This window comes from Euprymna scolopes, chromosome 5 (assembly GCF_053919585.1).
Source record: "Euprymna scolopes isolate OS-2025 chromosome 5, ASM5391958v1, whole genome shotgun sequence".
NCBI classification, from domain to species: domain Eukaryota; kingdom Metazoa; phylum Mollusca; class Cephalopoda; order Sepiida; family Sepiolidae; genus Euprymna; species Euprymna scolopes.
The window spans coordinates 65,694,907-65,707,007 of record NC_136486.1 but is presented as its reverse complement, the minus strand read 5'-3'; the positions used below and the strand labels follow the sequence as shown (position 1 = coordinate 65,707,007).

The window sequence follows — 12,101 nt, the reverse complement described above, 5'->3', positions numbered from 1 at the left end:
TTCGTTTCTCTCATCTTAGTGAAAACTAAAGTAAGTTGTTAAGATATGATACTATCAGCCACAAAACTGTACTTCAATAGTCCAATCAAAAATGAGTTTAACTAACCTATTCATTGCCTCCTCGTTTTATGGGTTTCTAGTTGGTCATGTTTAGTTTACAGAAATAGTCTTAACATTTTGATAGTAAATATATTAAAAAAAAAGAATACAAATAAAGGGAAAAGGAGAAAAATAAAAAAAAAACATGTAAATCTATAAAGAACTCAAACGTATATATATATATATATATGTATATATATATGTGTGTGTGTATATATATATATGCATATACATATGTATATATTAATTTATATATATATATATATATATATAAGAAAACAACAATCATTAATTTATATATGTTTATTTACTTACTTATTTTACCATCGAGTTAAGAGAACTACACATAAATAAATTTTACACAGGATCAATGGGCATGAGTATTCGGTTTGCAATCAAGAAAAGTGAAAAAAAATTAGATTCGTCCAAATTAATCGCATAAAAATCTTCACCTTATGTCTAGGTAATAGTTATATAAAGATGAGTTTAACTAACCTATTCATTGCCTCCTCGTTTTATGGGTTTCTAGTTGACCATCTTTAGTTTACAGAAATAGTCTTAGTAAATATATTTTAAAAAAGAATAATACAAATAAAGGGAAAAGGAGAAAAATAAAAAAAAACATGTAAATCTATAACAAACTCAAACGTATATATATATATATGCATATATATATGCATATACCAATTTACACATATATATATATATATATATATATATATAAGAAAACAACAATCATTAATTTATATATGTTTATTTACTTAGTTATTTTAATTAATGTAGCATATGAAGAATTTGCTTACAAATTACCATCGAGTTAAGAGAACAGCACATAAATAAATTTTACACAGAATCAATGGACATGAGTATTCGGTTTGCAATCAAGAAAAGTGAAAACAAATTAGATTTCTCCAAATTAATCGCATAAAAATCTTCACCTTATGTCTAGGTAATAGTTATATAAAGAAATTGAATTCATCATATTTAAATTATTTAAAGTTATTAAAAATAAATAATATTTGGTCTTAAAAAAGTAGCATTTTTTAGAATGCCAGATCGTTCGTTGATTAAATGGGTATAATTGTCAGGTTACTGGCAACAATTAATGCATCCTGAAAGAAAAAAAAGATGTAAAATTATATGCATTTTAATTAATATTCATAATATAAACATAAAGTAAAACTGATATATTATGAAAGACAATGTTAGTTATAATATACAAATCATAAGAAATTTACTAAAAAATATAAATTTTTAAATAAAACATGAAATATGGAATAATAATACAAAATAAATCAGTTAATAATGAAAATATTACAAATTATATTAAAGTCATATGAATTTTGAATTGTAAGCAAAAATATGTATTCGTAATAATGTTGTAATAATACTATTTATTGGAAAATGTTTATATTACCAATCTATTCCAATCGTATATACGCAATATACGTTAGAAGAATTATTTAATAACCAAGTGAAAGTTATATGAAGTAATATATTCAACGATGTGCAAGTTATATGAGTCGTGTAACTCTAAACAGAAAAGAAAAAAGAGTGCTAATAAGATACGGATATTTTAAATATTTTCCCTTGACATCCAGTATTATAAAGAAAACTGAATACCTAATGTCCTCAATTTGAGGACACGGAGAGACAAAGTCCCTCACTTAATAAAATACATTCTATATTATTAGTTTTTGTGTTAGTATTATTATCAGGTATATAATATGTGTTTCTAAACAAGATTGCAAGATGCAATTTAACTTGGAAACTAACACTGATAAACATTCTTTTTTTTTTTTCAAATTAATTAATATTTTATAAAATAATTTCAAACTGAGTAGATCGAGTAAATACAGTTTTGGCGCTGATAAAATATGAACGTAATAGCCACCCCTCGTCTTTCTCTATATTTCTATAAATTATCGTTTCTCTTCTATTTAGTTTACTACCATGATATTCTAACACATACCGTTTATACACGATCTAGACGAAAAAAAACAGGTCCTAGATATGACCTTAAACTATATCCGATGGTGAGGCCTCAGCTTGCGGGCTCTGGGGAGTGTGGAGCCACCCTTTAATTGCCATTGCTCCCAGGTCTACTTTGACCCGGAGTGGCAGTACCTGTTAGGGTCCCAACTATGGGTTAAATAGAAACTGACTTGCAAAAAACAAATATATTCTATTAAAAGAATTTTCTTCAAAATCTTTGGATTCGGCATTAAATAACCTGAAAAGGGTTGATAAGCCGTAAAACAAAAACAACCAACCAACCAACAAAAACACATAACCGGTAATTTTCCTTGCAAGTTGAGTTACTAAAAACTGTTTTTCACACCTTCTGTACGCGATGTAATCTTCTAATTTAATTTTGTATTAGACAATAACTAATAAATATTCCCATCCCTTTTGACTCTTCAAGATAAATTTTCGAGTGCAAACAATATTGATGCAGCTGCTGTTCACTTTTGTGTATCGTAAAGCTATAGCATTTTTATCTGATTTAGCTAAGTAGTCTTTTTTAGGTTTGTTTTGCAATGTGGAAAAAAAAACTATTTAGAGGGTAAAGTAGATTACCCGGTGATAGCGTAAGCTCCGAGGGGTTGCAAAGGATGCCCTAAGCGACCCCCCCTACTGGGTCGAGTAACAAGTTTTGTAGTACGGCGAGCAGCGAGTAACTAATTTGTGCCAACCGTTCACCAGTAAGTCGTTAACAGAACTGGCGCTAGTCAGAGACACAATTCTTTTATAACAGAAGAATAGTGCCTCCCCCTACTCCTCCAAGTCTATAAGAGACTCGTTCTCTCAACCACTCAGATTAGAATTCCGCCCTCGAGGCCGGCGCCACCAAGTAAGCAATCTCCTTTTTTTTTTTTTTTTTCTCACACACTCCCGACAAAAACGAGAAAAAAAAACAAAAGGTAGAAGAGAGAAAAGAAAAAGAAAAGGTTACATAAAAATGATAGACCACCAAAATACTTAATCAAAAAACAACTGTTAGTACAATATAGCAGTAGTCGATCAGTCCAGATATCAATCAAGCAGGCAGCAGGCTAGGTCTACCCCGTCGTTTTTTAAGGGGCGCACATTCTGGGCAATACCACTTTTGCCTGTTGGGAGGTTCTGAGTCGATACCGACACATCGGAAATGGTACCAATCGTCGCACGAGTCACACCCGATCATATTCTGATTCTGCTGCGGAGAGCTGCACAGGGGACACAACCAGACCTGCTCTTCAACACTAGGGGGTGAATCCAACGTCTCCCCTCCCTCCGCAACAGGAGGTCCTTCAGGAGTCCTAGAAAGCTCTAAGGGGTACAGATGTTTCAGGGAATGTACTTCCTCCAAGCCCTCCCCTTTTTGTACACGTGCTGCTCTAACGACACCATCATGGCCTGGAATCAGTTCAGTAATAGTTCCTAAGACCCAAAACGGTCTGGGTTTCAAAGGACTCTTAATCAGCACAACATCATCCTTCTGGAGGCGGGTTCTTGTATTGAGTCGGGATCGACCAGGAATCTTCCTTCCCAGCTCTAGCAGGTACTCCTCATACCATAGTTTGTGGAAATCTGTCAGACATTGGTCCCTAAGTTCCAAGGTTTGAATTAGCCTCTCCCTGCTGGGAGGCAACAAGGTTGTTCTATCCTCTCTATCCAGTCGTATCAATAGCCCGGGGCTCTGATTGGGCTTAAGGAACATATTAGGGGTAATTGGAGTAGCATTTTTGTCGGCTGACACCTGGTAAGTAAGAGGCCGGTTATTAACAGACCTCTGAATATCCGATAACACTGTCAGAAGGGTAAAGTAATCCAATCTACCCCTGCCAAGAATCTTAAATAGGCAATTCTTCATGGTCTTGATACATCGCTCCCATGTTCCTCCATACCAAGGAGAGAACAAGGGAATGGTTTTAAGTTTTAACTTACAAGGACCGTATTTTCTTTGATAGTCCGTAAAAAGAGAGAGACGATCGAAAATCTTTCCACTTCCTATAAACGTTTTCGCGTTGTCACTATAAAGGGTTTCGGGAACGCCATATCGGTTAGTAAATCGAACCAGTGCCTGGAAGAAAGAGGGTACGCTCATGTTGGGAACTACTTCAATGTGTATTGCTCTGATATTCAAACAAGTGAACAGGAGCAAGTACATTTTCGTATCTCGTTTCCCGTCACTCACCCAAAGATGGCCAGTAAAATCAATCCCAGTGTGTTGATAGGGGACTCTGAAATCGGTACGGTGCGACGGCAGGGCAGCAGCAGCATTCGGCGTCACTGGCGTTGAATTATAACGTTTACATCTGGCACAAACAGCCAGTACCTTATTCACAGCTTGTCGACCCTGCGGGACCCAATAACCGCTTCGCCTCAACTCCGCTAGAGTTGACCCAGTTCCAAGGTGGCAACACCTTTCATGACAATCTAAAATGATGAGTCTGGTAACAGGATGATGTTTCCCTATCAGAATGGGGTTTTTAACTTCATAACCAAAGTGGGAAGATTGGTTGATTCTTCCCCTAGATCGAATCAAACCGTCAGGGTCCAGAAAAAGATCCAGAGCACGAACCCTAACTGGCATGGGTTTACCACTCGGCTCCTTTAGGTACTCCACTTCCACGGGAAATTCTTGCCGTTGCACTGTCTTCATAAGGTAGATCGCTGCCTTAGAGTTGTAGTCCCATTGTCGATTAAATCGGATGGCTAGGAACTTAAACACCAAGGCAGTAACAGTCAGTAAACCAGAGAATGAGGAAAACCTCTGAAAAGGTATGGCCGAAGTGTACTCTTGATCATGGATCAAGGAACAATTTGCTGAACTGCGGGTCATTCGCTGGCATATCTCACTCAAACAGGGCATATCCCGTCCTGGCCATTGAGATATTCCTTCGCATAGCCAGGAAGGGCCTGAACACCAAAATTCCATCTTGGATTGGAACTTTCTCAATGTTAATCCTCTTGTTAACAAATCCGCCGGGTTGAGTGTACTATCAACATATCTGAAGAGAGTCTTCAAGCCATAGCGAGACTCCAACTCCACTTTCATCTGCAGAATGTCTTTAAGTCTATTTTTTGCAAAAACATTTTTGCTAGCCATGTTTTGAGATAAAATCCAGGACAAGACCACCTGTGCATCCGTGGCTATACACAAATTCTCGGGAACAAATCCTTCACAATTGTCCAGGATTGTGGGGAGACACTTGAAGGCGAGGAAAACGGCCATTAGTTCCAACACAGGCAAAGTCTTGTCCTTCATAGGTGCCACCTTAGCTTTCGCAAATAATAAGGATGACCGACCATTTTGTACGATATACACGGCAAACCCATATGCTTCCTTGGACGCGTCGCAAAACAGGTACATATCTCCAGGTAGCCCTGCCATAAGCGCCTTGCGCAAAAAACGGAAATCACTCAACCCTGAAAGGTCCCTGGCTAGCTCTCTCCAATCGCTCAAGATCGCTGGCTGGAGTGGATCATCCCAACCTGCACCATTCTTCCACATGGACCTGATTAGCACTCTACTGCGGATAGTAACCGGGAGACATAGGGACAACGGATCGAAGACCTTAGCTGACTCTGAAAGAACACCTCTCTTAGTTGTCACGTCAGGATTGCACTTTACCGGAGCGACATACAACTCCTCCGAATGTGGGGAGTATCGGTAGCCCAGTACTCTCTCCCACTCCTCTTCATGGATACTTAGAGTACCATCCTCCTTCATCCTATTGCGGAGCGCCTGACTGTTTGAGTTGCATGACTGGATAATAAAGCCCCCTTCCAGCAAACGCTCTCTAACAAGGGAATACAATGTAGTAAGCTCACTCGCGTCTGCCACGGATGCCACAAGGTTATCCACATAAAACCGGTCCTCCATCATTCTGCGGCAAGCATCTTGAGGGTATTTTGCCGCATGTAATTTTAAGATGCACCCCAACACAAATGGGCTGGAAGTAAACCCGAATATCAAGGTGGTATAGCGGAAGCAGCGCAAACAATTTCCTTGTTTAAGAAAAAAGCAAAACCGGTTCCTATCCGCCTCCAGCTTAAGCCGAATCATTAGGAAGGCTCGGCGAATGTCTGCTAGTAGCACATAATTGTTGGCTCTAAAGGCCAGCAACAACTTTAAGATGTCCCCTGTTAAGTTAACGCCAGAATATGCTGCTTCGTTCAGCGATAATCCATCTCCTGTCTTCAAACTACAGTTGAACACTGGTCTTATCCTGGTAGTTGCCGTAGGGTCCGACTTGAAAACTGGTCTATGTGGTATCCACACATATTTGTCGAACTCCTGAGGGGAGACAAAAATCTCTTCAATTATACCGTCCTCCTGTTGCTGACGAAACACCTCCAAATATTCATCATATATTTTTCTTTTAGTCAAGTTTGCTGCTACCCGGTCTAAAACATGCAAGGAAGTTGCATGATTAGAGGGGACTCTGGCTAATCTATCGTGATGCCAGGGGAGCTCCACATAATAGCTTCCATCCCGAAGCTCTACCGTTTCCTCAAATCGCTTCATCTGAACTTTATCGTAATCAGAAAAGTCCTCCTGACTGGGAAGCCCCAGAGATTCCAACGTAAACATTTGTTCTAGTCCTCTTTGTACCATACTGTCAGGAAAGCACTCCGCCATGGGATCCAGGTATGTTGATTGTGTTTCAAGGACAAAACATAAATGTGATGAATCGACCTGGGGGGTATGTTCCATTACCGAATTAAACGAGAGGTGAGTAACCTCAGAGAGGGGCTTATCTTCCAAGAAAAAAGAGTCCACTGCTCCAAACGGGACCAATCCAGGCGGGGTTGCAAAGGCCCATCCATTCAAACACGGGATCAGCTTTAAGGAGTCCAGGTGTTCAATCAGGTCTAACCCAATTATTCCCTTGATCGGTATTAAATCCTTTCCGGTCTCAAACTGGCCGGCCAAAGCATATTTTGCATCCTGAAAGACACGCAATAGAGATTCCAGGTTGGCCACTCGAACCGACAAGTCCATACCATCGGCTACCAAGACAGGAGATGTCACTGTCCTTCCAGAACCCAAGTCAACTCCCAGGACTACCTCTGTGAACCCACGCTGACACTCACCTAGAAAGGTAGACAATCTCAGCTGACAATTGACACCAAGGGTTTCGATTGGGCACAAAGTTCTCAGTACATCTGCCGCCAGATATGTCCGCCCGCTACCCGTGTCCAGTAGGCAATTCACTGACACTGTCTTTGGTCCACAAGAGAATGTAACTGAGAGAATGGGTGGCAACGTGCGGGAATACCCGGTTGAAGTTGCATTGTTCACATCCACATGAAAAGAAGGAGTAATAGCGTTCCCCCTACCAAACTTTTGAGACGTATTCTGTCTTACTGTTGATGTAACTGCAGTGGAGACACTGCCCTTAATCTGCAATCTCTTTATTGCTTCTCCAGTTAGTCTCAATATGGAGGACAAAGGTGGCACCCGTCTATTTGTTAGCGCTATTATCTCGCCTTTCAGTTCGAGAGGAAATTTCCTAAACAGAATCTTAGCCATCAGTCTGGCTCCGCCAGAATCGTCCACAGAAAAGTCACACGAAAAGGAATTCCCCAGCTCTTCCAACAGCGATGCCGTCCTGGAAACGAAGTCCCCCAGCTCAAAAAGGGCTCCACCTTTCTTTGGTACATAGTCCAGAATATCCTGGAATATTTGGTCAATGATTTCATCCAGGTCCAGATACTCCCTCTTCAGTATAGCCATGGCTTGCTGGTAATTGGTGTCAGTGCAACTCAGGTGATTTACCAGCCTCAAGGCTCTGTCTGAGAGTGAACACTTCAAGAAGTTCAACCTCTCGGCATCATTGGCCATGCCGATCACGCAGTTCTCAAACCTAGTCAAGAAGTTTCTGAAACTCATGCGGTCGGACTCCATTTCCTGTCCGCTAAATGTAGGCCCTGTGATCTGTATACGTGGGGGTTTAACAATGAAGGAAGAACCTCTCCCGGTAGTTGCAGAAGCCCTTGAGAACTCAAAGGCAGATTCTGAGTAAGGGCTGGGCTCTGGCTGTCGGTATGCTTGATCCAAATCGCCCAAGTCTTCATAATAATCCTTTAGTTGAGGCAGCCAAGCACCCTCAATCTCGGCAGGTGTACTCTCATCAAAGGAGCCTAACTCCAGCTGTGTGATACAAGTCTCTAACTCGACAATGAATTGTTGAATCTCCGTCCTTAAGAATGAGTACGCCGATGGCCTAACTCCATCACGACACATCTTCAGTCGTCCCTGAATCTTCTGAGTCAATGACTCCCTTCTGCGTAGGAGCTGCTCTTTCGTGACGTTCATGACAGTAGTTAACCGACGAAAGAGTAAGCAGCAAATCCTTTGCAAGATGTGGAAAAAAAAACTATTTAGAGGGTAAAGTAGATTACCCGGTGATAGCGTAAGCTCCGAGGGGTTGCAAAGGATGCCCTAAGCGACCCCCCCTACTGGGTCGAGTAACAAGTTTTGTAGTACGGCGAGCAGCGAGTAACTAATTTGTGCCAACCGTTCACCAGTAAGTCGTTAACAGAACTGGCGCTAGTCAGAGACACAATTCTTTTATAACAGAAGAATAGTGCCTCCCCCTACTCCTCCAAGTCTATAAGAGACTCGTTCTCTCAACCACTCAGATTAGAATTCCGCCCTCGAGGCCGGCGCCACCAAGTAAGCAATCTCCTTTTTTTATTTTTATTTTCTCACAGCAATGGTTTCATTGCTTTAGTTTCTTTTATTTATTTCTAATATGACTGCGTAGAATAACGTTCGTTGATTTTCATACATATTATCGTATATCATTCTTGCCCATTTTTTCAGTTATGTTCCTAGTCCATTAAAAATTTCTTTTACGGTAATTTCCATGATTAGAAATACTTTCAGATTGTTTTGTCGTTTCGTACGGCTCTCAAAAATGGTTCTGTACATACAATTTCATCAAAGGTAATTACATTCGTCCGTTTCAGTAGTAATCAATTACGTTTATTCTCGAAGCGTTTTCTCCTCTGTTTTACAAATTTCTACATTATTAATTTCTGAAAAAGATAATCTGAATCAGACAAAAGACGATGCGCTTAATGGACATCGACGAGAATAAAATTCATGATATTAAATTGGTTTATACTAATGAATAATACAAAAAGAAAAAGAAATCGCGGACTTTTATTTGTGCAGATGAAAAGGTGGAAATTCATTTTTTTGATGTATGATTATTTTGACAAAGTTTTCAAGATATATTGTCATTTGGCCATTGGAATTATTATATGGAATCCTGTCTTACAGGAGACTGGAAAATTGAGCTCAGAGATGTTTGCTCACAATACATTTAAACTTCTGCAGGTGAGCACAGTCAGGGAAGTAGAAAACAGGGAGAGAATTCCAAAGCTTAACAGGGTGTGGAAATATTTGTTAGCGTAAAAGGCTTTCCGACATCTAGGGAACTCAACAGGGAAATACTGGGCTATTCTGTTATGACAGTGCACTAGTCTTGCTAATCTCCACAATGTATTCATGTTACCTTTGAGTCCGAGGAAACTTGAAATACGAGCTCTCAGGTTGTGTTATTAAGGATGACAATAGGCAGTTGATAAGAATTTTGTAGTTTTTAAAGAAAGCAGTTTAGGCTTTGAAGTAATAAATTTTACAGTCCATTTACGGATGTATTCAACTTCGATTAATAGCGTAAAAAAACTGTAGACTCCTTCTTTAATTGGGTTGACCGCAGTCAAATCGAGGCAGTGCATTTTACGGTGAGTTTATACACATGAACAAAATTCTTAGCATCATCCATTATTGTATCTGTCATTGATCAGAAGTATTTTCCTCAAAAAATTATCTGATTAACCTTCTCGGACGAAACATACGGTAGAGAACCCTTGAACTTTGATGAACAAGGCCAGAATTTAAAAATATCGTATTTACTAGCGACCAATAATTTAGGTAAGGTATGAGAATTATCATATGAGTAGAGATACTCTAATCATTATTTATTAGAAATATGTTTATGGAACTAATGTTCATTCAGGATATATTACTTCGTATAATGATCACTAATCTATATCTAACGTTCATATTCTAATAACATGCATGAAAAATTATTAAATTAAGAATTAGTAATATTGAAAACCACTAACAATATTACCTTATAACACGTTGTAACATGCAATATACATACACACGCACACCGTTGGGCACAGCAACTTACATACACGGACACACCCGCACACAGACACATTCAAACATGCGGTAATAAAATATTGCATTCTCAAAACATTATATATATATATATATATATATATATATATATATATATATATATATAATGCAAACGATTATTGCCGTATAGAAAAAGGCACTATGGCAAAACAAACACTGAATCCACACAATAATCCGCCACGATACTTGTCTATATCGGATACATGTTTTTCACTTACTGTCTACAAACTTCACTTCTTAAACCAAATTCCTAAAATGCTTCCAGGAGAAACACTATTCCAAGCAATTCATAGTAAAACGTTGTTGCATAAGACGTCCTCGCTCATCCTTATCTCCTTTTTTCTATCCCTGTTTACTTCGCTATCAAATATTTATATTTAACTTCACCGTAAATATTTCATTTATCACCACGTTTATTTGCATTCAGCTATTACTAAATCGCAATGCATACAATGAATGCTCCCCTATTTTAACCTGCATTCCCATTCATTGACTGATGAAAGAAGTTTTACGAAATAGCAGATTGCATTAAGTGATGACTCTTGAATACAGTCGTTACAATCCAATATGGCTTCCCTGATTACTCGTTTTTACTAAACATAAAAAACACACTTAACCACAATGTGCAATTACAATTACTTTGTACAAAACACTAAATATATAATTTTACATAAATAATAAACTTTAACATTTCCAATTGTTACTCCATTCTTTCATGACGTAAATAAATATTTTGTTTTTCATGGCATCAAGCCAATAGACTTCTTATATCGCTACAAAACGAAACATTACTATTTTTTTACAGTGTGGGCAAAACAACAAACACACGCGAACGTTTACTTTTACAGATTTTCTTTAAATGTTTTTGTTATATATTGCAAAAAAATAAAAATAAAAATAGGATTCTTTATGCTTCAGAGGAAAGCAAAAAAAAACTACTGAATACACTTTTTAACCGGTCATATATTTTCTGAGATAACAGAGAACGATGAATATGATAGAAGAATTGATGAATCTAACATAAATAACATATAGTCATTTAAAATTGTATCACTATTTACACATTGCTGTTATTTTAGTTTTACTATATGTTTTCCGGTCCTATCGGTGGGGCATTAGAATACGCCGACTGCTCTCCTGCAGAGGGTAAAAGTCCCTCAATGGGGGTCCTGGATATGACCTTAAACTATATCCAATGGTGAGGTTCCAGCTTGTGAGCTTTGGGGAGTGTGGAGCCACCCTTTAATTACCATTGCTCCCAGGTCCACTCTGTCCCGAAGTGGTAGTACCTGTTAGGGTCCCAACTATTGGTTAAATAGAAACCGACGTGAAAACAACATTTATTGTATTAAAAAAAATGTCTTCAAAATCTTTGGATTCGGCATTAAATAACCCGAAAAGGGTTGATATGCCGTAAAACAAAACCAACCAACCAACCAACCAACCAACCAACTAGATGTTTTCATAAACAGATATATTTGCATATTTTAAATAATTACGACATAGGAACGTTCATTTAATGTTTCGAAAATTTAAACACGATACCGAATGCTTTAATGAGATACACTTTTTATATACATATTCTGGAGCATTTACAATTGCCTTAATCGACGAAAAATTTTAAAACAAATACAAAATACAGATAATGAAATCTTTCAAAGTTATTAAGAACTGAATTCGTTCATAATTCTATATTACATAATCCGAACTAAATTACGATTAACTAAATCTCGAGAAAACAATTTCCAACCAGGAAACATTACATATAACGAAAACTGCAAAAATT

General features: G+C 38.1%; 1 protein-coding gene across 3 annotated transcripts in view; it reads right to left on the bottom strand.

Annotated features, from left to right (window-relative positions):
* Positions 1 to 387: 387 nt before the first annotated feature.
* LOC145276824 (bactericidal permeability-increasing protein-like) overlaps positions 388 to 12,101 on the bottom strand; it is a 230,657-nt gene continuing 218,943 nt past the window's right edge. The window contains exon 15 of one of the 3 annotated variants that reach the window (XM_080128171.1): positions 388 to 1,211. In XM_080128171.1, coding sequence (XP_079984297.1) covers positions 1,167 to 1,211 — 45 coding nt within the window. In that variant the 3' untranslated portion in view covers positions 388 to 1,166. The remainder of the gene's footprint in view (positions 1,212 to 12,101) is intronic. The other 2 variants (XM_080128173.1, XR_013868035.1) reach the window with 2 other exon arrangements.